The 25,419-nt window shown below is 40.9% G+C and overlaps 2 protein-coding genes across 15 annotated transcripts in view; one reads left to right on the forward strand and one right to left on the reverse strand.

Moving 5' to 3' along the window:
- Window positions 1-1,601, forward strand: part of CARS2 (cysteinyl-tRNA synthetase 2, mitochondrial) — a 38,456-nt gene extending 36,855 nt beyond the window's left edge. For all 7 annotated transcript variants that reach the window (XM_052773725.1, XM_052773721.1, XM_052773722.1 and 4 more), the window contains one exon: window positions 1,440-1,601. In XM_052773725.1, the coding sequence (XP_052629685.1) occupies window positions 1,440-1,514 (75 nt within the window). In that variant the 3' untranslated portion in view covers window positions 1,515-1,601. The remainder of the gene's footprint in view (window positions 1-1,439) is intronic.
- A 977-nt stretch (window positions 1,602-2,578) lies between these two features.
- NAXD (NAD(P)HX dehydratase) overlaps window positions 2,579-25,419 on the reverse strand; it is a 51,935-nt gene continuing 29,094 nt past the window's right edge. For 5 of the 8 annotated variants that reach the window (XM_052773733.1, XM_052773729.1, XM_052773732.1 and 2 more), the window contains 5 exons: window positions 17,160-17,210; window positions 16,975-17,079; window positions 16,467-16,587; window positions 7,495-7,615; window positions 2,579-4,881 (listed from right to left, as the gene is read on the reverse strand). In XM_052773733.1, coding sequence (XP_052629693.1) covers window positions 4,731-4,881; window positions 7,495-7,615; window positions 16,467-16,587; window positions 16,975-17,079; window positions 17,160-17,210 — 549 coding nt within the window. In that variant the 3' untranslated portion in view covers window positions 2,579-4,730. Of the gene's footprint in view, window positions 4,882-7,494; window positions 7,616-7,788; window positions 9,610-13,273; window positions 13,392-16,466; window positions 16,588-16,974; window positions 17,080-17,159; window positions 17,211-25,419 lie in introns of those variants that run through there. The other 3 variants (XR_008232959.1, XR_008232960.1, XM_052773731.1) reach the window with 3 other exon arrangements.

Consider the following 25,419-nt stretch of genomic DNA (forward strand, 5'->3'; position numbering starts at 1 on the left):
GCCTTTGCAAATCCCAGAAGTCCTGCGAACAGATCGATGCAGCTCAGCAGTTCCTCACGCAGGCTCACCGGAGCACACGTGCGGCAGGACGTGGCTCTACCCAGAGCAGGGCTCTCGCCACCCTCGTGCCCAGCATGAGGCTGCTCGGCTGGGTCGGTTGGCTGCCCTGGGCTGGCTCTTGCCAAAAATGCCATGGTAACATGGCACCTAGCAGCTGGGTCCTGCTTGCCTAGGAAATGCTTGCAGAATTCATTTGAATTTCTTTTCCACCCAGCCTCTGATTTCCGTGAAACTTTTATGAGCCCCACGGTATGCAGGCAGTAATGTGTCCGTTAACGTGCATGCCCTCCGTCGCCTGCGGCTGAAGTCAGCAGCAACTTCTCGAGTCCGTGGGCAGGAGGAAAAGCGGCGGAACAGAGGAAGCAGACCAGCGTCATCTTCACCCAGTGCAGACTAGGAACCCCTGGTCTGGGGCCGGCAGGGAGGGGTTGGCTGCTGTAGGGTGCGAGCAGCAACTTAGAGAATTCTAGTAACTTAATTCCCTTAAAAATCAGTTTTGTAGAAAGGGTAATATCTCCTTTAGGTTGTGAAGTTTTGTGATTTCTGTGCACTGGTTTCTTCTCTGATACTGTTCAATGCAGACAATGTTCTGTTTGTCTGAAGTTACAGAACTTGCAACAAACAGATTACAATATCCACCAGTCTTTTCACGTTGCTATAGTGTGCTCCAAAGGCAAGCTGATCTGTGCTGCTAAGTGAAATGTAGTAATTAGGTATTTATGCATCAAAACCAGTTTTCATTTTAATGTAAAGAAAATTCTGCATTGTATTCCAGCTTCTCTCATGAGTCAGAGCTCATCGAACATCATCATGTTTCAATGTCCAGATTAACTTTTATTTTCAACAATTGCAGTCCAACAGCTACATCTTGACAGTCAGAAATGCTTGGTTAGACTGTAATATTCTTCCAAAAATATGACAGTATTGCATTACAGATATTTACAGCAACAGGCTGCTATCCTAAAATTGAGGAGATCAACCATGTTAGGCAATACATTCTCGTGCACTGGCCATAAGAAGGGCTGTTTTCTGTACACAAGCCATTTAAACATGATAATGTGATTGCCTGAATTTAATGTAAGTTACTTGTATGAGAGATGACACACTGCTGCAGCATCGCACATTGAAAAGGTGACATTTGTATTGTGGGTTTTTTCCCTTCTCAACTGGGAAGAATTGTCTGGGTTTGTTTTATGACTTCTTTCAGCATTATTAGTAACAATGGGACTCCTGTGAGGTGGTACTGCCACCTCTTTTACCTAACTGGATTAAGAGCTTTGCTGGATGAGGATTGGTTAAAAACCTCCAGATACGTACGTGTTGTACAATACCTGTATGATCCAGACTGCTGGGGCTGACCCACTTCCTTCTTCTTACAGGACAGAGCTGCTGTTTCAACCTGGGAAATCGAGGAAGGAGGGCAAGTGGGGCAGCAGACCAAGAAAAAAAGCTGAAACTTCATCCCTGGACTTTTTTATTTTGGCTGCTTTGGCAACAGTTGTAAATACTAACGCTTTCCAAATAAAATCTTTGGAACAGAAGGGCTAGCAAAGATATGATCTGAGCAAAACTGTTGGCACTACTACTAGGTAAATAAACATAGGAGCATCCGAAGTACACGACGGCAGGGCAGAAGCAGCCTTGGTATAGTCTAACGCAGGAAATGCCCCAGCTGCTATGTGATCTGTGCTGGTGCCCTGTTTTGCTGAGCGGGCACTGAGAATTAAAATGCAGTGAAGACTGAGGCAAGAACTTAGGCCTGTCTTTGAGGGTGAAAACACTTAGTTTTATGACCACTGGTTTGAACAGTTGTGTTCCTCTTGGACACGGGAAGAGGTGACACTTGTAGCCTTGGAGTATTTCCTCATGGCAGTGTTCCTGGTTTGGTCCTGTGAAATCTTTAATGGTAATATGATGGTATCCAGTTATCTGTAAGGCTCGGCACCTTTACAGTTTGCTTTTGCACAGAATACACTGAGATTTCCCTGGCACTGGGACTGCAATGTGCTCGGGATCTCTCCAACAGAATTGGGAAGAGAAAATAAGATACTTGGTTATTACCTGTTCTATTACCTCTTCTCTTTCGCTATGTTTGCGTTAAAAAAAAAATCCCCTGGATGGCGTGGCTGCAGCAGATGCAGTGGCCTGCTGTACATGTGCAGGGACCTGTGCTCTAGTGGCTGAGGTTACATGGGGCTTGTACTTACCTGCTGCTGCCCATTCTTTTCATAAATTTTTATTTAAAGCTAGAAATAAGAACATGGGTTCATCTTACAAGCAATTTAATTTGAAATACTTGCCTTCATAGTGTAGCTGTTTTTCTGCTCCATTTCTGGTTATCAGCACCCCTAGAGAAGATGGGGGGGGTGTCTTCATTAGCACTTGGGCAGATGCTTATTTGACACTGTTGGTATTTAAAATTTGCTGTATGGCTCTAGTAAACTAGAACAAATGGGAACAGTCAGCTCAGCTTCTGAGGGAAATGTGATCTGAACACACCAAACAAAGTACACACAAGTAATTTTCTATTATTTTTATTTCCTACCAAAAGAAACTGCTACATTTCCAGAATGTTTAAAAATTGTAACAATTTGTATACATTAGTGAATAACAGAGTTAGTTACAACTTCTTCGGTGTAGATTTAAAACCAACATGGCAGGTTGAAATCTGTACTGAGCTCTGTTAATTGATTGACTTCGCCTACAAATGCCATTAATTATACCACTGATGTTCTAAATACAAAAAAAAATTGCTTATTTTAAAGGAAATTGAGTAGCTGTTTTAAAATCAGTTTTAACTTTCTGATTTTATTTAAAAGCAGTCAGGCTTCTCAACTAGTTTTAGGGGGAAAAACAATAGTAGCTTAGTTTCCCCAAAGATGTAGACAGTTTACAAAACTGCTTAAATTAAACACCAAAACCCCATCTCTTATGAGTAGACATTGCTCTAATCTAAAAAGTCTGTGAACCCTCATAGACCAAAATGAGCAAACATTTAAAAACCTATTTTAAAAATAGGTAACTGGTTTAGGGGAGGGGGGGGGGGAGAAAAAAAAAAAAAAAAGCATTGGGGTGAGGTAGTAGTCACAGTGCATCCAGAAATCTCAACTATAAGGGCTGAAGGGAAATTCTTGGAGCAGCCTTTCTGATTCCAGGTGCTTTCTGTGGGCAGCTATCGCAAGGTACGAGAAGGCAGTCGGACTAGTATGCATGACACCATATTCCAATCTAGAGCTGGATCACTGGAGAAGAGTGGCTGCAATGAACACAGAACATCTGCAATAACTAGACACCTTATATGCTTGTTCCTGCGCTTTCCTGACTATATACACTTGGAGCTAGATTGTAGGTTTAAGGGCAGTACCCACTTAAGCGTACTTTGCATGAACTTGCCCCTCTCTCCATCTTGATTCAAGCCCTACAAGCTTTGACTGAATTTCCAAAAATTTAAGAAATGATGCTATGCAAAACGCCACGCAACTTCCCCTTTGTACCCAACACTCATCTGCCCTGCCAGCGAGCCAGATCGGTATGGCCCCAGCAGCACAAGTCCCGTCTATCTTGCTAAGGATCGAGCAAAAAGCCCCTAAAGCCAGGTGCCACGCTCCAACACCGGCCACCCTTCTTCTGTTCCTGCCTCTGACTTGCAGCGTACGGCTGGCGGCCCGCGCAGCACGAAGAGGGTACAGGTACGTGCTGCTGGCTGCCTCTTGTGCCTTTGATTCCTGTCCCTGCTGGTTAATAGCTACCCACCTATGCATCTGTACGCTGAGCTTCTCAAGCTCTAACTCAGCAGGCAATCTGAGTTTTAAAAGCACTTCACACTTCCATGATCACTGAGAGTTTGACCAGCTCAGTTCAGTATCGCTAAGTTTCTTACCCTGCCTAGTACCTCTCCAAATGGTAATTTCACAGAGTTCATCATACCAAGTTCTCGATGAGTCAAGGCCAGCTAAAGGAATAGAAAAGAATTTTTTTTCAGGTAAGCATAATTACTGTTTAATGCTAAGATAGATACCTACAGTATATCCTTATCCTCCGATGGGGGAACCTTTTAAAAAAAACCAAGACGCTGCAGGAAGGGGTCTCTTGTCGACATGAACGCTGCCTCTGGGACCAGGAATGGGAAAAGGCAACTAATTACATTCAAAATCTACAGCAACTCTCATGCATTCCCTTTCCAAAGAGGCTTACTTTTTGCTTCTTAATATACTAGCATGGCAAAAAATGAAGTGCAATAGCTAATTCTAGACAGAGGGTCTAAGAATGAAAACATGACAACCTTGGTGCAATCCAAGAAATTCAGTTGAGCTGGTGGAAGAATTTTATCTAAGTATCAAGTGCATTTTTTTTTTTTTTGCTCTTCACACTTTAGTTATTGCTCAATAACTATCAAAAAGAACAGAGGAATACTTTCAGTTTAGTTTTATTATATTATAACAGATCTGCAACTACAGCTTATTTCAGCCAAAACATTTTTGTATTCCAAACTCTTAAAAAATATCTACATTAATCATATTTTTCTATTCTTAAAAATAAAAAAAGTCTACCTAGCATACCAATGCTGCTACAGCACTTGAAAGGGTGCATTACTTATGTAAATTCTACGGTAAATGTAATTACTCTTGCAGTCAGTGTTCTTCCTTTTCTTCTTCTCTGCTGCTTTGGCTTCAGGTTTCAAAAAGTTTGTTAAAAGCTGTTCCAACTTCTGAAACCATGTCAGAGGCAGTCATTGAACGTCCGAATTTTTGAAAGGCTTGGTGGTTAGACTGCCGCGTAAGAGAGCAAGCTCCAAATGCAGCCACTAGAAAGGGATTTTGACTAAACAGAAAAAAAAAAAAAACAACGTTATAAACAAAATCTGAGCACTCTTCTGTAATTCATAAGGTGGTGCACATAATCTTTGTACCCATAGATGTTTGTCAGCATTGTTGGGAAGGCCTCTTAAGCAAACACCTGTGTTTCTCAGACTCTTGCATTGCAGAGCACCTTTGGCTGAGTATTTTTAACAAATACTTCCCTTCCCATGGCACAGCATGTGATGGAGCGAGAAACACCACCAGGGCCAAAGGATGCAAAAGGAAAACATGCTTGAAAAGTGGGTAAGAAGGTGTTCTGCATCTAGTTGTAACAATGTGAAACTTCATCCTTTCCTTCAGAGGAAGACTGAAGTCTCACCTGGCAGGCTTTTAACTCCCTTTCCTCCCCACTCGCTGGGCAACTGTTTAGTTTTGTATTGCAGGGGGTGGGGGAAGGACGCGGGGATGCGGACAAGAGATGATTTTTAACAGGGCCGTAGTCACTGCTCTGGGGCCTTCGTTAGATCAGCTTAAAAGGAGCGCAGTGACAACTGCAGACCTCAACAGAAATTAAGGCACGCTCTCTTAATGCCTCCTACACGCTTGTGAACTGCCTCCGAGAGCGCGCCCAGCCCCAGTCCTGAACGCCCCTGGGAGACGGCAGCACAGCCCTGCCGCCTCCTCGCAGGCTGGGCCACGGGAGCCGCTTCCACTGCCTTACAGCCCCAGAGCAGAGGAAAAACAGCTGCAGAGTAATTCAGCGGCCAGCGCTGGGCTCCAGTTGCTGGCTGGTTAAAAACCTCACAAAGCTCAGCCACGGCTGGGATGTAGCTGCCTGGAAGTCACTAAGGACCGACCGACTCCTGTGCCAAGCAAGGGTTTTGTGAAGGATCACGATACAAAACACAGGCAAAGCAGAACGTGAGTTTACAACTGGGTGTTGCCAGGGCAACTTTGAGTACCTTCTCCTTGAAAACAGCAACTTCATACACTCATCAAGGTGCAGGAGTGACTATTTAAGCCACCTTGAGAGTCCATCCTGGATGCCCAAATACTGCTCTGAAACAAGAGCTGTGCACAGGCTTCTGGGCTTGAGACAGCCAACACACCTATTTCTAAGGTTACTGCATAACCGGTTTGATACACGCCATACTCCAAAGACATCACCTTAGCATCCTGTCTACTTAACAGGAAAATCCTACCTACTATACCATTAGCACCCCTGAAAGCCAGTGCAATCGGTGTTTCAAAATCCTGCTCTGCACAGACCTGTTTTGAAACAACAGAGCCAGGCACAAGCGTGGAAGGACTGGCTGGACTGCCTGCAGTGCAGACTACAAGCCGATGCCCTGATTCACAGAACCCAAAAAGTTCCTGCTTTCCTGAAACACATGCGATAAACAGTATTGGTACAGCAGGTGTTTGAGAAGGGTCACCTTAACACCACCACAGGAGACACAATGTATTGCTGATGCCAATTATGCTCTCCCACTTTTCCTTCATCTATAAAATAAAAGAGTTTCTGAGCGAGCTGTTTGGAAAAGCCGCAGGAGCCCAAGTCAGGAGAGCCCGGAGAACACATGCTGTGTTTGCTCATCTCTCCAACAATTTAATACTGATCTGTTGTACACCATGCAAAAATGAAGTCACCCTTTTAATGAAGGAAAACAAAATTCCTCCTTTAATGGCAGCTGCAACTTCAGATACACAAACAATCCTGGTTTCATTTTTCATTCTGGGTATGTTAGATTCCAGAATTTTAAAGTCTGGTTCAACTGGTCCCTCATTCCTCCTTGGGGACCTAGTGCCGCGCTCTCACAGTAATGCAAGCACGGACTAGTCAACTCCTGTGGACATCTAACTGTGTGCATCTGCATGTAGCAACCAAAGGACTACAAAAGATCTCCACCCCTCAAGCTTCAATAGCCCATTACTTATTGGGAAGAGGGACTGTTATTCCCTTACTGCTTGTGTCAGGGTTCGTTTCAACTTTATTTAAAGCAGCTACTTTCACAGAAAGACTACATGGCCATATGGGCCAACTAGTCAAACAGGAATTGACATAATTTAACAAAAGAGCCAACAGCCAGCTGCAGCTGCATGGCTGCTTTATGTTTGACCAAACTGGACTGCCATTTGGCCTTAAAATGGTTACCCTCTTTGAGATTGTATTTTATTTCCAAGTTTCAACTTACCTGCCTCACTGAAATACTTCAGTACAGTGCAAGAGGATTCACCAAATTACAAAAACAAAGCTAAATGACACAGTTTTTGAATTATAGAGATGTTACTGCCAGTGACTACCACTTATTTATTCTTCATACTTTCTGCCTACATTCAACTGTTTTGAAAACACACACCCCATACATATATGTCCTTGGGAATTGATCCAGGTTCACACTCTTCTTCTGCCTCAAACTTGGGAGCTGTTAGATTACTGAAGAGTTTGTCTTATTAAAATTGTAACTATTATATAGACTGCTCTAGAACACCCTTACATTTTTTAAAAGTACATGAATACCTGAGTCCCAATGACTCCAATTTCATTTGGAAATTTCTACAGCAGCTCTACAACAGTTGCCATAGGAGAACACAGACTCACAAGAATGAAGAAGTTGTTAATTAATATTCATACCCATTTGTTTTTTCTGCTCCAGCAAGAAATGCCCAGTGCGCTAAGACTCCAAGAGAACCAGAAAGGAGATCCCCCTGTCCACCACATCTCCGGCTGCTTCCTTCGTGACTGCATACAAGTACTATGAACAGACAAACCAAAAACAAAGTCATGTGCATTTTTTCTTCTACTTACAATGGTATCACATAGCTGTGAGGGTTAACCTCTGAGGCACACAGCGATTAACAGCTGAGAGATTAATCACAGGCAGCAGCATGTGCTGAAATACACTATTCTTAAAAAAAAATTATTGCATTAACATTTTAAAAATACTTTTAAAATTACTTTTCAATCTTTTACAAATAACACTGCACAATGTATACACTTTCTCCACTTCACTCAGCCTGCACAGAAGATTCAGTCACTAACGAGTTTAGTGATTCACATGAATTGATGCTGCCATGATGAGCAATTGCCCCAAACTGGACCAGGTCCCTCCACAAAGCTGTTGCACAAACACAACTCTCCAGAGTCTCTGACCTTCAGAGTTTTCAAATGTAAACCAAGATGTTTTTACAAAGAGCAAATGCAAAATAGAACCAAAGTCTCAAATCTTCTGCTATGCCCATCAGAAAGGTATTTTACTGAAAACAGCCTTAGGTTTTGTAAAAACCACACACAAAGAGAGAACTCTTTCTGCCAAGCAACGGTGTCCTCAGCATCTGTGTATGTTTCCGTCAGCGGTGTCACTGTGTCACTGTGGCTAGGCTCTGTCAGAATATCAGATGTTACATTTCTATTTTAAATCTACAAAGGACCTTGGTCAAACTGATCTCTTTGTGGAGCTGTAACTACGAAGAACATGCAAACGGTTTCACTAAATTTAACTCCTTTGTTCTCCAGTCTCAACAAGCCCAAGCAGGAAGCCTGAAGGATACAGAAGGCACTCAAAAAGAAAACAGCATCAATTCTGCTACCCTCCTCCAAACTCTCTTGTGGGTATGTACCTACCCTTAGCTTTCCTTCTTGCTTGGCTCCAAAAAAAAAAACCCAGGAAAAATTTATTTTCCTCTTCTAGGAGAACAGAAGAGCTGGCAGAATCATTGGTGGCCAAGTAGTGATCCTGAGCACCTCCAGTCAGCTACTGTGGAGCTACTCAGGTTCAGGACCATGCACACTGTTGTTCCTGCACTCCTGAGCACGCCAAGTACACAAGCAAAGTGTAAAGCAAGACATTGCTTGGACAACAGCTCTTACCTCCATTTTCTCAAGTCACCTGGGCTGGGTTTCTCCAAGGTGCACAAACAGAGCAGCCCAGGTGTTTTAGAGGGAGTACTGTCCATATTTTAGAACGAATTTTTCCTCTTACAAAATAATGGGGAAAAAATGCACAAAACTGAAGGACTTGCAGCTAAATCTTCTTAAATAGCAAGAGGTAAAAAACTACTTAATGCAAGCAAACCCTTTGCAGTTCATTAGCATAGTTCATTTCTGCTTTTTGTTACTCAGTGCAGCAAAGAATTGTACTTCACTTCCATTTCCTACTGATTCTTCCAGCAGTAATTGCTGGGCTCCTGAGGCCAGGCAGTTGTGCGTTTTTCCTGCCACTGAGAGGGCAAAGATTCATTAGTCACCGGGAACACAGCAGACACCGCTGCAGCACTGCCAGCAGTTAATTCTCCCAATCATTCTTCTCCCCTCCCCCTTCCCCCCCAAATTAAGATTCTGGATGTGTTTCTCAGTGAGCAGTAGTTAATGTCAAATTTCACAAGTGTAATGCTCTTCTGAGTTAGCTATTTGAAGAAGGTATGGCCTTTTAGGTGGTGTGGTTGGTTTTTTGTGTTGGTTTTTTTTTTAAATACAGTGCTTTGGAGAAATCACCTCTAATTCTGCTACTTTGAAGACGGTATCTCACAGGATTTTCACTTTGAGGGCTTGAACTCCTGGCAGGAGGCAGGATGGAAATCCTCTGTTCAAAAGCTTTGGGGCCTTCTGACTGACAGCTGAGCACAAGCCCCTGCTTATTAGCTGTATGTCACCATCTGCCACTATTCCGTAGCCCCACAACCTTCCAGTCAGTTTTGAGCTGTACAGGAAAGCAAGATCTCCTCGAACTAGGCCAATTATAATATCCTGCTACAAAAAAAAAAAAAAAAAAAAGTGGTCTTTTGTTTGTGGTTTTTTAAAAAGTAAGTCTCAAATACATGCAGACTACCTCACAGGCAACAACAAAAGCAGATCTTTGTGCTCTGCACAGAGATGCTGGAAGACAAATGCAAGCAATACCTTCAAAGAAGCAGAACTACAGGAAATTCACTTAAATGAGGGGGGAAAGGTATAATGCTTGGGCAATTCTTGTGCAGAGGCTCAGTTCCTCAAAGAACATCTCAAAATAAAAGGATGATGAACATTACAACAGGCAACGGGAAAAGGAATGAAAAACTCCTCTGAACTACAGCCGCTGTTAAGAGCTTTTAAAATCAAAGAAGGAATCCCACACTACCATCAAGACAAACCGGCAGACTGCCAAATCCGCAAAGGACAAAGTCTTCCCGATGCTCTTCCCAGCCTTCTCCTAGAACAACAAAGATAAAACTGCTGTCTTCCCACTCCCCCAGTCCAACATCCCCCACTAAATGTCTGTGACCCGCTGTGAAGACAGCTCAAGCAGTTCTTTAAGGACCACGGGGGTGACGTCCTTATACACCGCACTGAGCAGTGACAACCGGTGGCAACGTTACAAGACATCGATTAGATGGACATGACTGAATAGTCAGCGATGATGCTGAGAAGGCGGGCAGCTCTAATCCCTGGAGAGATGCAGAACGATGTATTTACATGAGGATGAAGTGTTCTTTGGTCCATTGCTCAGTGAGGCTATACCACATTCAACTAGGGATGAACATGTACATCGGAAAGCCTAGAAAATGTGGTACTTGGAATAGCTGAGGAGACCAAGACGACTGGATGCTGGACAACAGGGAAACTGCAAAGACTGAAATCACTGCAACATGTCAATGGTGAAAGGCCACTTAAGGTCAATTAGTGTGACACCAGTCCCAATCAAAATAATGGAGAGGTTCATCTATAGTTTAACTGACAGACCTTAAGAGACAGAAACACACAACCAGTGCCGGTCAAATTGGCTCTTGGGGCAGGGTGTCTTGTTTTGGTTTTTAATAGGCCTGGGCAACCAAATCTTATGTCATTATTTCACAGGATGATGAATCAAAAAGACCCCACCTCAGCATAATTAATAGAAGTCTTTTAATGAAAACTGATTTATGTTAAGTAACTTTCTGGGACAAAGCCCAGCTCCCTAGCACTTACCCATGGAGCGTACATATACTATCATAAGAAAAGGCTAGATGAAATAAAAATGTCATCATTGAAGAAATCGCTCAACCAAGTATGGCAAGGAGATCTGCTAGAGTCAAAACAACCACAGCCCTGTTCAACAGTTTCAACATAATCTCAGCAATTAAACAGCACATAAATATTGCCAGAGCTGTATGCAGCTAATACAACACGTCCCTTACACATAGTCACCTGGATTTCTTGCTTACCTAAGTCCATGGAAACAACTGGTACTGAAATATGAGTGCAACAGAAACAAAAAAGTGAAGGCTGTCATACTGACAGAATATTGGAAAGTAGAGATCAAAGAATTTTAGGCTCCATACAATTCAAAATTCTGCCCCAGACTTCCTGGGTAACTATGGCCAAGTCATTTAGTAGCTCTAGGCTTAATGTATTTCAGGCCATAAAATAAGTTACCATCACTCCCTTTTCAGCACTCCTTGAAGGTAAGATAAACAGTAGCATTTGGGGAAGCATTCAGACCATGGTGTCACACTTAACTATACCACTGCCAGCAAGTTTTAAGCTGAAAGGACTCCCACCCCAAACTGTGCTGGCAGATCAAAGCCCAGAAGAATGACCCATTTATGGGTATTGTATGCTTAATTAAAAAAACCAGGCTGTTATGTAACTGAAAATAGCTGTCCTCTCTTTGAAGGAAAAAAAATAGAATTTAGTAGTTTTGCTGAGATCAAGCACTACGAGTTAACTGGGAAGCAGGAATTTTGATATGGCTGTACACAGCCAGCCCTACTTACAACTCTTGCTCCTAAACACATTACAGTTAGAAAACCAAAGGCCCATGTAGTATAAAAGGTAATGCATGTCTGCATGTTCTTGATTCACAATGTTCACCCAGTAGCAAAAAACCCCAACCCAACCCCAGGGATTAATTTTTTAATGTTTGTATTTAGAACATAGAATGTGAAATATGGGATAGCTATTTAAGGCTAAACACGTAATACTGATGATGATAAAGAAGGCTAAAGAGCCTCTGTGAAACACCACATTTACTGAGACTGCAGACCAGAAGACAGCCTGGAGATTAAAATTTAATTCTTGAATCTCAGACGTCCTGAACAAGTTCTTTGCACTTATTTTCCTCTTACAGAGCAGGAGTATTACACCTATCCTAATGTGCTCAGGAATCCATGTATGAAATGTACGACCATTCTGACTTCTGATATGACCCAGCTGGACTGGATCAGCTAACATCAGCTACCCCACAGAACAATAAATACTCTCTTTTTAATTAAAAGGCTCAAGATTTCCATTTTCTATGCATAATAAGGTAGCTATCAAGGACCATTTTGCTCCATCAAATGCAAGATTCAGGTTTAGACCATTATCAGATCTTGAATAGTATCTTCTACCAATATACATCTCTGACCTGGCAGTTACTTGTACTAGTAAGAAATTTATCTTTTTCCTTTTGCAAGTTAGTTCACAAAAGCACATAGCTGGAGATTGTGGACTCCCAGAAACATGTCCCAGAGTGCACACAGACAGGGAAACCAAGATTAATGACTTTGGCTGAAGAAATCACTCAACTGATGTGGAAAATGTAAGTTGGCTTTTATATAAAGGGTGCTTATACTTTTATATTCCCTAAGCACACTTTTAAAACTTAGATAGGTCCTTGAGTGTGAGACACCAGGCAATATAAGTTAAAAGAAAACGATGCAAATTTTACATTACTTTTCTTGGATAGGTGCAGGAGCCAGGGGTCAGATGCGATGACAAGTGAGCAGTGTCTGGGAGACAGCAGGCTGGGCTGTGTGGGCAATGGAGACCACAGTGGCACAACGGACGGGAACCATCACCTCCCTGTTCTGCTCACTCTGCAGAAGCAGGAGTGGAGATGATGGTGCTGCCTCTCAGTTAAAAATCTAGGCAAAATTTGCTAGGCAGCTGGACACTCTAAGAGCTTTTAGCTGAGTCAGCCAGGGACTGACAAGGACTGCATAGCTTCCTTTTCAGCTGTATAGGCAATGAATGGCAGAAATTAGAAGTACTGCTTGGGGATGTATGGCAAAAGTTGGCCTTTCACCCCATATTCAGTACTCAGTAATCCCCCCCCCCCCCATGCTTTTTTGCTTCTCTTGACCATAGCTGCAGCTGGGCAACTGGAGATAAACTATGTTTGGCTACTGGGTCCAGGTAAAAGTAGTCACAGGCAGAAGCAGGCTGGTTACCCATAAAGTCTGCCTTTTGGAAGGGAGGAGAGAACAAACACAGGTGCTGGGGAAAATACAGAAAAAACTTGTTATAACATTTAAAAACAAAAATCCAAATCCCCTACTGCAAGGACCTAACCAAATTTTAAACATGTTAGGTACTAAGACTGGTATAACCACACTTTATAATTGACCAGTTCTCCAAAGAATAATAAAAAGAAAACCTTAGAGAGCTGTGCCATAGTGAATAAAAGCTGACTTACCTTGTACCCACAGGCTGAGTACTCATTCCTACCCTGGTCAGTGATGGCACTGATATCACCTACCAAGAGCATGGTGAAGCTCATCTTTGTAGCAGGGAATCAACAACTGTAGACCAAGCTATAATGTGAAATTGCAAAAGGAAAGAGAAAAAGAGTATATAAAACTTAATTTAAAATCTTGGTGATTACGTTTACAGGGCAGTTGGCAGCTCCTAACTGAAATGGAGACAAATTTTAGGAAAACCTCCTTTATAGTGGAGGACTGCTACTGATTTCACAGAGGCTATGTATGTGATTCAGTACTGATTTTAAGGCCGTAAGGAAGCACCTGCATCACCTAATCTGATCTGTAAGAATAAACCTCAGAGGTGTCCTGACACTTCACAGTTTGGCAAGCTATCAAAGTTTTAGGTATGTTATTGTCATAGCTAATTTCTTTGTCTGTTAACAAAATCTGCCTTACTTTTAATCTGAATTTATTAAGCTTCAGCTTCCAATCAGAGTTTATTGTGCCTGTCTGCTTAGATTACAGAGCTGTCTGCTGACGGTAATCCTTCACCAACACCTGTACTTCCAGCTCACTATCAAATCACCTGATAATCTTTTTTGTTTTCAACTAGAAGTAAATTGTCTACTGAATTTCCTATAGACTCATGAATAAAAGTACTGTGAAAATAACCGCTACAATCACTCTAAGCTATATTCACCAAGCCAGTCTTCCCTGCTGCAAAATTCAGCATCCTCAAAAAGCCTTTCTTCCACAACAGCCAAGCACAGAACACTAAAGCTACATAGTTAAGTTTGCAATTTCTGGTCTTCCTGGAGAGCATTGAGACTTACTTGGTTTTTTTTTTCAGAAAGCACGCATGCAGGATATTCCCAAAGGAGAAAGTTTGAAAGTGATATATGGAAACTACAGCTAAGCACATAAGCTCAAGCAGGAAATGCCTGAAAATAGGTACGGCTTAAGAACTACAAACGGATGATGACATGAAAAATAAAAGGCAAGAGGAATACACAGATCCTTTCATAATATTTGATTGTGCTCAGAGGACATTGGCCTGATCCAATGATCTGGATTTCCCTCACACTGGAATCATGATGTATGTTGTCTTAGCTGAAAAAAAATGACATCAGATCAAAAGAACAGACAGATGAAAAAGAAGTTAAGAGCGAAAAACCTGGGAGAGAATTCAAGGTCAGTGACATGACAACATGTTCTGTGTTGTGGCAAAGAGCAGACAGTAGAATCTCCTTTCTCAATGTAATTTTGCATTTGAGAAGCTTTTAAAAAAAATGACTGACAATAACTCCCAAACCCAAAGAACATTCTTGTTAAAGGAAGCTGAAGTCTACAGTTTCTGCAAAATTCTCAGGAACCTTCTTGCAAGCAATACAAACCCTAAAAACAGTGTTTGTAACAGACATTATAACCTGTATTAAACCTGACAACTGCTTTCTTACAGCTCAGCAATGCTGCCTGTAATGTCTGTAATCCAGGAGAGAAAAAGCATCAGCGATAGAACCAAGGTAAGAACAAGAAAGCAGCCTACAGCTGGACATCAAACAACTGCTATAAAGGCACAGAACTGTTTTTATTTCAAATCAAAAAGCCACTTAACTAAGAGAAAAGAAGAATTTTAAGAGAAAAAAATATCAGAACACAACAAAGAGCAAGGTGGGAAAAAAAATAAAAACAACGAAAAGCCCCAAAAGCACACAAGACATACACCAAACTTGTGCCACACCTGAACATTCAAAACTGAAAATGGAAAGAGTTTCAGTTGTTTCCTGTTTTTTTGAATCCTGCATGACAAGAGGCAATGGAGACAGAGTGTCCCCTCTCTCCAGCAATGGTGGGGGTACACTTCTCTCAAGAGTAACAGCTCAAAAGGAGAACAGAGATATACTAGGTAATGTGCTCAATCTAAAGCACTCACCCAGTTTTCCTGACATTCATTAAAAAAGCAACAATCCTGCATAAAAGGAACATTGTTGACATAAAAACAGAGAAAGAAGATACACTACAGTACTCTAAAGCTCTCTAGAGATCCTGGAGCCAGGATATTTTATCCTCTGGCAGAGTTCATCCTCCCTTAAGCCTGGCCTGACTGTCCAAGGTTACAAATCAAGTCTGCTGTGGGTGCAAATATGACAGCAGACTTCATGCAGGGCAACTTGGGTGCTATAGGACCAAAGTCCTTCACCACATAGGCGTAACTATATTGCTTCCAGATCCCAGCTTGCTTCACAGTCTGCTATAGTATCTGTACTAACGGGGGTATGTGGAAGGTGGCTCTGCACAAACTAGTTGTCATATTACATCTGTTTTTCTGTTATAAAAGACTCCCATGGCTCCCAATAATGAAAAATTGACTGTATATACAAAACGGTTCTGAAGCGGCATAAACATTTATCAGAGATTAGCATTTCAAGTAATTAGGAGTGGAGCTGCTGCTTGTTATGTATGCGAAATAAGATGATGTAGTCGAAATGCAACGAAGGCACTCATGAATTAATTTTATACTGATCACAGTAAATGATCAGTATAAAAAGCATCAGACACGCAGCTAATTTTATTAAGTATACATTAACCATGTTAGTAAGTGACTGTTTTAAAAAGTTGTAATGGCAATCTACAGTTAATTTGGTTTTTTTGTTTGTTTGTTTGTTTTTTTAAACTGTCAGGGCTAACGTACAAGTCATATACATACATGCTAATCTACAGCCCCATGGCAGATAGTATCAAGGAACTGAGCAGCTCATGAACCTCAAGATGTCTTCATTTTTCACACACACCAATATATGGTGAAACAACAATATTATTCTGCATATTTGTAATGACATCTGCACTTATAAAGACCATCTCAGCTAAGGATTTTAAAACAGTTCACAAAGATTAAAAAATTAATTTCTCAATACCTGCGTAATGTAAAACGTAAGTTATAGCCAATTAAATGAGAAATAAAATCAGCAACTTTTTTCAGCAAATAAATTAAGTTGCACTCTTTTAAAAATATCAATTTACACAAATCATCTAAAAGTGATCTGCAAAGACAGCCATCCCTCCCCTTCAATCTTCAGGGGAATACAGTCAACCAATTACTATATAGTCCAACCACTGGACTACGACCGAAAGCAAACAAAACAAAACAAAATATTCACACTGCTAAAAGCAAAAGGCTTCACTTACCTTTCTCTCCATCTGAAATAAGATCTCTTTCTCCCTTTTGAACAATTGTCAAATTCCCCATGGCTTGGCTGAGTCTTAATACACATCCATGATGATCACTACTGTCTACGGGGTCTCTAAGCTACAACACAAGAATTCCATACACAGTACATATTTTACTACTAGAACAACATATTCTAACACATGCTACTTCAGCATATGTATGGGGACAAAAAAAAAAAAAAAAAAAAAAAGAAAAAAAGCATCATCATCAGTCTTCCTAGATGTTTTTTTCTATACCCACTGCAGTGCCAAAAAATGCATAAGAAAGGGTCGTCTTTAAAAAAGAGCTCTGTTTAAGAATAGGCATTGTTGTGGCAATTATCCCATGAAATAAAAACCCAGAGAATGCTTGTCTTGCATATAAGAAACAGCACATAATGTTTAAGCCAGTAATAAGTTGTTTGTTTTTAAAGACTAAAAGACTAAACTTGCATGTACTTAAATACCAAAAAGGAAAACAGCTCACCATGGCTTCATACAGTCTACTAAACTCCATGTAGTTTGGAGTAAGAATAGCTCGCTGGTAGCCTTGAATAAGAGAAGGCTGCTGGGAAATGAGCCACAGTCCATCCTGCAAAAACCAGCAAGAAGAACATTTACTGAATAGATTCTTAAATGTCAAACCACTGACTGAATCAAGAAAATACTTACAGCATCAATAACGATAGGAATTCCTTTCACTTTTGATTTTTCTATAATACCCTGCAAAAAATGCAGATAACTTTAAGATGCTTGCTAATTTAAATCTCATAAGATCCAAACCAAATTCATACAATCAATCTGATGATATAAGTAGTTTTTACAAAGTAAGACAGAAAAAAATCTGTTATATTCTGCAAACTAATGTAAGATGTTTTCATATCAACTGGTAATTTTACAATTACATTGTTCTCTCCCTGGTTCAAGAATAAGCAGTGTCAACAGGGTTTCCATAACTGACTCCTTGGTGTTGATATGTAAACAAGCAAGCAATCTCACTCACTCTTGCTGCTGTAGGAGGCACACAATGCCAACACAAGTCACACATAGTAAACATACAACTCCAGTTAAAAAAAAAAAAGAAAAATCCAAATGAGTATTTCCATGATAGAAATCTACCAATAATTGTAATACTAATTTTAGTTGCTTTTCTGACGATAAACTCAAATACTGCAATGGGGCTACGTGCAAACAAACATCCTGAGACAAGCAGTACCTAAGATGTCATTTCACTCACAGTCCTGGAGGTTTTAATACCTTCAAAGAAAAATGAAGGTGGCCGAGACACCAGACCATTTGCAAAAGTGTTTTTTCAGCAAGCAGTATCTACTAGCAGACTGTCTGCCCTTGTTCTCTCTCCTAACTGAGCAGTGGCAACGACTGATACTCAAGCTTTTTTAATGAGCAATGGCTGACAGTCAAGTTTTCTGAATGTCACTATCTCGTCCTTGAAGCTGGAGAGTTTATCTTTTTCCTGTATAAGATAACAGAGGATGGTATCTATCCAAAAGTCTAATTATTTTTGAACATTGTTAAGCTCTTCAGATTAGCTATCATATGGCACTGAGCTCCACAGGTTAGCAAGACATTATATAAGGAATAAGGCAGCAGTTTTTAATTAATGCTCAGGGTATTGAATGTCCCTCTGTTCTTGTATTGTGGTCAAAATAAACACCGCCCACCTTGCTTCCTGTAAATTATTAATTATGGAATATACATATCCTCACAAACTCATTCCTACCTGATTCTGATTATTCCAATACCAGTAGCAATCTTTCCCTTCTATTTTTAAATGGATGACCAGAATTTAGCAGTGTGCTTCAACCCAACACTACTTTTGTTTGGGCACTGTTTGCATGTTGGAAGCATGAGACTGAAACACTACCCACTGCTCCAAGCCTGAGGACTTGTCTCAACACACAGCTGCAGCTACATTAGAAGCTACTACAGAATAAAAACCTTTCCGTGACATACACATGCTTGCACAGGTCTCGGCTTGGGCTGTGTGTCACAGACTGCCAGGTGCCCACCCTCCTTGGGATCCCAAGGGAACACCACACGTCTTCTCTTATATTCGGTTATTTAAATAATTTCGAACCAATCACAAGTTTTGCACAACTCATACCACTCAGCTACTCCTAAAGTACTCAAATTTTTGAATAAGTTTATTTAACAGCTGTGCAAGGATGGAATCTTACAACATACCTAGAATGAGTTGTGGCATAATGAAAACCAGAGAGCCTTACTTTCAAAGCTTTTAAGAAATTTATGAGACAAAGTAATTCCTTTATTCATTAATGTAAATCTGCACAGATGTGCACAGCTCAGTTTTCCTTCACAGAAGCTGTACTGCTTTGCCCCTGCTGTGTTAAGTTCATTAACAATTATGTTTAATTTGACTCACTTGGTTATAATAAAATAAGGCTGTGGATCTAGCAACCAGGTTTATGGTTCGCGGTATTTTTTCTGTATAAACCAATGTTATACATCAACAGTCCGATTATTTTTGAACCGTACTAAGCTCTTCCGATTAGGTTATCATATGGCACTGAGCCCCAGAAGTTAGCAAGATATCATGTAAGAAAGCATTCACATCGTCCTCCCCCAGTTATTGAAGATGCAAATACCATTTACTGGAACCTCATTTGCTAACTGGTTTCAGTTAGAGTATTTTTGAACATTAGCAGCTTTACCAAACTCCTTCAGTACACTTAAAGTGATTACTGCTCCACTTCCCACTAATATGAATCACCAGTTTATTCTAGTATGTCAACTTTAGTAAGCCAGTCTTTCATGACACTTCATTTTTTAAAACCAAAAAAGATTTCCCCAGCAGACTCCATAAGGAAGTCTGAAGGAAGACATCAGATCTCAGAAGTCCTTATCCTTCCAAACTATTCTCTTAAATGCATTATGAGCAATCCAGGGAACTAATTTTGCCAAAGTTCTGTTCCCGATACAGTTAAGGTTTGGCTGTTGCTGTTATTGTTTGGCCCCTTGTCATGTTTCCTCATAATTGTCATCCTGACTGCTGGTTAGAACCTATCTTTTTGTCTCTATATATCTAACAACAGGCTAAATAAGGAATTCTGAAGATCCATTGTCCACCAAAAGAATGTAAGAGGAAAAAAAAAAAAAAGGTGGAAGTTACAAAGCATGAAAGTATACGTACAGATAAATAGCTTCTGGAAGGCTGGGTCACTGTTACACTCCAGAGAAATAAGGCATTTCTTCCTAATAATGTTTTGAGTTCCTACCTCTCCAGCACGTCCTCCACAATCCTGAGACATTTGACCTCTGAAGAGAAATTTCATCTTGCTAAGTAAAACCTACTGGCCAAGCAACTTTTATTGTATACCAAGTCTCTGAGGGATCAGTTTCTAATCTAAGATAGGGAGTGATCTTTGCTTTTTGTTTCTCTCCTTATAAAACAAATTATCAGGGGATACAAAGTCCTTTGTCTTATGTAGAAAGCTCATTTTTATATTTTAAAAAAGAGAAACCCAAACAAAAAACTACCCTAATTATTTTCCTTTCCTCTTCCTTCTTTAAACCCAGACAGAAAATGCTTGGAGACTGACAAGGAACCTCAAGGAGGAAGTTCTGGGGAGGAAGGGGGTAATCTGGCAACCGTAATAAAGCAGTAACAGAGATAAGAGAACCCCCTGTAAGACAACCACCCGTTTGAAGGACACAACATTCATTGTAGAACCTCTGTTTCCTATTGACTGTGGACAGGACACATCTCACCTGCTGCCATTTAAAGGTCAAATGGCTCACCACTGGAGAGCAATTCATCCCCTGCAGCTTAGACACTGCATTTAGGGTGGGATGAATCACCAACAGACATACCTGTCTCTCCCCAGGTATCACAGAGGGAGCAGAAACACTTTACTGCTTTATTTTTAGACATCAAGAATTAGGGGAGATGAAGCCCACTTTTAAACACTCTTTTACTGCAGATACTGTATATAAAACAAAACAAAACACAAAAATACTTGCGTAAGAGGTATTTACAGCAATAATGGCAACATCCTCTATGGAGAGTATTTTGTTCCTGGAAGCAAAAATCAAATTTTCAGCTGAATCTGTACCTCAACGTTTGACATGGATTTTCCTGGTTAATACTTGTAAGTATATAGAAGAACCTCCACTGCTAATTGCAGAATTATTACAGCTCAGACTAACTCTACTTTCACACCAAAACCTATTTAACCATTTCCGATAGGACTCTATGTATGAGGAGGAACCATCTGTTCAGTTTTATCTCATGTAACAATTATTTACATGGGAAAGGATTTAGAAGAGAACATTACCAATTAAAAATACTAAGAAATGTTACTAAGACCAGACCTGAAATCCAAATGCCAGTCACACAAGTGAACAGCAACCCATACAGGTAACAATGATAAACCCAAGACATCACCCTTTCCCTTCAAACAGCACTTTGAATATTAAGATTTTGGAGATTCTAGCTCCAAGATATCCCAGTGGACTATCTTTCTGTGACAGAATATATTATACTACAACAGCGGTGGTTCAGCTTGGGGCAGACCAAGGCAGGAGCACTTCCTTCACTTGAATCCTAAGCACTCGAGGACATCCAGAAACGAAGGACTGGACTCGCAGGGCAACCTTGGCACTAGTCACAAAGCAGAGAGGACAATGAGGAAGAGGAGAGTGACATGCTGCTGTCCTCCAACCTCATCACCTACAGCCACGCTGGTTAGCTAAGATGTCAAAGACTGAAATTTGGATCCTTCCTCTGCGATATTCACAGCCAGGCCCAAATTTTAGTCTCCTACCTTTCATGTAGAGAGTCCTAATAATGGGGGTTTGGGCAGTCTCTTGCTAGAGATATCCTGCTTTGTATCAGTTGGCTGAACACTTGGTGGCTCTGAAACAGTGATCCTGCAGCCCACAACATTTGGATGAGAAAAGGGAAACAGGTTCCAGCCTGTGATTAAAATCAGTGATGATGAACTGTACTACAAGACTGCAGGACTCATGCTAGAACAAATCTGTAACAAGAGTTTCCTCTCCTAATAACTGAAGACCAAAGTTTAAGTTTCTACCCCAATTAAGCCAAAGAGGAAACGACGTGGGATTCAAACATCCCATGAAGGTGCTGTATGGGACAACCTCCCACACAGTTATCATTTGTTAGCGGTACCAAATACTTGACATTTAGGAATGCCCAAAATAGTATTTCAGTGATTGCAGGTTTTGGTGGAGGTGGTTGAGGGGAGGAGAGCCAGAGGGGGTGACATTAACCTGAATCTACTCCCACTCTACTCTTGAAATACACAATTTCCTGAAAAATCTTTGTTCTCTGACTGGGTATCCAAGACTTGTATGCAAGCAACCTACTCAATAAGAACTGAAAAAGAAGTTGTGTCACAGTAGAAAGCAGTGTTCTATCTGGGTAAAGGTAACCCTTTACTGTAATTAGAAAAATTTACAAAGTAAGGGTGAAGAATTTATGTGTTTTAATTAATCCTTTTATTATCATGGAAACTATTCCTTGAAATGCAATGCATTCATTTGAGTAGAAATCTGTGCTCTCTGGCCCAACTTTCACATGGGAATTTTAAAATAGATTCCCCAAACCAAATTCCAATATTTTGGGGAAAAAAAACCCCAAACCAACCCCCCCCCCCCAAAACAAAACCCAAACCACAAAACCCCCAACACGCTGAAAGCAGAACACCACACACATGGAGTCAGACTCATTCAGGTTGGAAAGGACCGCAGGAGGAAGAAGCTTGAAGGAACGAATGGACAGGCTACTGCTGAAAGAGGGCACAGTAATGCAGAAAAGCATGATACGACTTATCCATTTGATAGCCTGCGGCTGTGCTATGAAACACAAGATTCACCTGCACTGCACTAACACGGCCATCCAGAACCCTTGCACACTTCCACAATTATTATGGAAAAAGGGAACAGGCCGAGATGAGCCAGTGCAAGACACTGGCTGCAAAGAACAGCTAAGGAGGGGAATGGGGGGAACGTGTAAGGGCGGGAATAAATTGCTATGGAGCTCCTAAGTCCCATCAAAGGACAGCTAATCAGCCATGGAAGTCTTCACAGAGCAGCCACCCTGAGGCACCAGAGGCAGACAGGAGGTGGTGCACGCATCCGAGCACCCACAGCCTCTTGCAGAACTCTACAGTCGGTCTGGACTTCTCTGCCCAAGTCCACGAGCCGGCAGTAACACACGTACCCTATTTACTCTGCCTGCATACCACAGCATTCAAGCCGGTTCTCCATGGCTCCTCAGAGAAGACAATTATGTACAGTTTTGCCCACACCTGACTTAGATACACTTCTCAGCTTTTTTAGTTAGATGTGGATTGGCAGCAGAATGCCTGCAATGACGTTTAATATATTATTAGTTGTATCGCTACTTGTGTTTTTCTTGATGAACTCATTTAGCTACACAATAACTTTGGCATTCAGTGTTTGCAAAGGGAACAATCAGGAAATTAGAGCCTGTGGTTTTAATAAAAGATTGAATTTTAATGAAATAAACAGAAAACCACAATAGCAGCATATATAAAGCAACATCTATCCCACAACAGTAATTAATTTTCACTATGGATGCATCACATGGTCATCTTTCTACCTTGCAAAGGAAAGATACTGCAGGCAAAGTTTCCTTTACTGATACCGGCAATGAACACTGCATTTCCTAGGTCCCTTCAAGAGACATGTCTTGGCCTACTCTTGGCAAAATTTCTTACCCGTGTGCTCAAAAAGAAGTTCAAGCTTCAGCATGCCCTAATAATGGATAGCATTGACCACAAGGACATCCAAACATTGTCGGAAGCAGTATAACCTTGCTTTCAGCCCAATGAAAGTGCACTCTACTGCAACCTGCAAATGCCAAGTTTGTAATTACATACCCTGATTTGGTAGAGACATGCAAATGTGCATAACCTGGCACTGGTTACGTCTCATACAACCTTAAATAATCAAAAAGGAGTGGCAGCCCCTTTTACGAAGAACCCCCTACTGAGAGCTGCTGTCAGAAACTGCTTTTGAAATGCCATCTACAATTGCTCGTACTTTCCGCACGGATGCTGCTCGCATCCAACAATCCTGAATCCATGCTTTTGTCTGGAACAGAGATAAAAGGGAAAAAATAGCCAAAATTTCCCTCTAAATGCTGCAGCTGGAAGCATTTCTGCACATCCCCTTCCCCAAGGTGCCCGGGAGGAACAAATAAGTTCCACCCCAACACACCGCAAATCAATTCCTACAAATAGGCACTGAAAGCCCTAGGAAGCATTTCTGCATTCCTTGCTTCAAGTCTGGATAAATGCAGAGTTAGCAGGGACTCAGCTGCAATAGAGGTCAGGATGCAGCTCTGTGGCGGAGATGCTTGGAAAATGGGCTAGGCAAGCAGAAGTTTGTAATCTTGCACAGCTAGAGGTAGGCAAATATCCCAAGCACAGGCTGTGTTCAAGGCTACAGTCAGGGCTGGCAGGGGGGAGAAGCTTCCCTAAATATATTCTATTTGATACAGGAGGCTTCGAGAAACGTTAAAAATGGAGTTCCACTGTCTGAGATTCTTCACATTAGAGCCATATTTTCACTAACTGGTTTTGGTTTTTTTTATTTATTCACTGGTAGAAACACGCAGTTAACTCTGAAACTGCTTTCATTAGTTCCCACAAACTAATCTGATCCAAGAACTCATCCTCCTTTCAAAACTCGGCAATGTCAATCAAAACCCCTCTTTGTGGACAAGATTTATATAATCATCTTTAACTAGCCTAATTGCCTAACTTCTACTTTATATATTCCTGTATGCAGAACTATCACTAGCTCATAATCACTCCACTAAGGTCTCAAACCTCACATAGAAATGACCACCACTTGTCCTACTTGAATGAAGAATCATGTAACAGAGATGAATATCCTTTCTTTGAAACAAATAGCTTCTTATCTCATGGTTTATGCTCCATTCAATTTCACTGGGTCTTTTGTCTTTTAACTGTAGTAGCACATGCTAGGCCCTGTTTTCCAAAACAGATTTTCAGGTGCACAGGAAAACACTTCATTTAAGCCAGGCAGAGGGTGATAAGGACTCTTTAGAGTACCCCACTACATCATCAAGCTCATTAAGTGTTTTGGGAAATGTTAAAAGCTGTTGTTAAAACTAACAAATTTGAAGATGCTGTAGATGGCAGCTAAGCAAAACTCTTCTGTTCTACACACCAAAAAAAAAAAAAAAAAAAAAAAAGATATGAGAATGATCCACTTGTAGATTCCCTCTTTGAATTCGAAGTAGATCACTTGCTATCAAACTTGGAGGAAAACTGCAGCTAACAGTTTCTTAATATCTGCCCCGATCATGTGCTGAATTCTTAAAGTGACATAATCGAAAGTAATGCCTGAACATAAGGTACACAAGAAAACAAAGCAAAAGCCTCTGAAATACTGTCCTAGTTATGCAAAAAACCAGAGCACTCCTTTTTAGCTATCCCCTCCCAAATTCACAATTAACCAGACACCTCTTAAGAAGCTACATTTATACACTTCCATCCCTAAACACATCCAAATCCAGTTTAAGCAATGACCTTGTTTACTCAAATCCAGAGTAAAAAATCTAAATCAGAATAAAGGCAGGCACCAAGTTTTTTCATGCTGTCTCATCCACTGAGTGTTTGCACTCACAGTGCAAACTCTACAAGGTTTCCAATTTACGGTTGATTATGTTAATGTTAGATTTGGCTTACGATATTCATGGTCAGCTGTTGGCATTTTGTCTTAAAATAAAACAAATAAACATAAACTTCAAATGAACTCTGGAATTTATCACTGCCAATTTCTTTTTAGGGTTTCTAGCTGAATGATGCTCAGAAAGAGTTGAAAAGGTATCCAATTCCAGCATTTTGCTTACAAATGCTCTTAAGTATCAAAA

Source organism: Harpia harpyja, chromosome 22 (assembly GCF_026419915.1).
Source record: "Harpia harpyja isolate bHarHar1 chromosome 22, bHarHar1 primary haplotype, whole genome shotgun sequence".
Lineage (NCBI taxonomy): Eukaryota > Metazoa > Chordata > Aves > Accipitriformes > Accipitridae > Harpia > Harpia harpyja.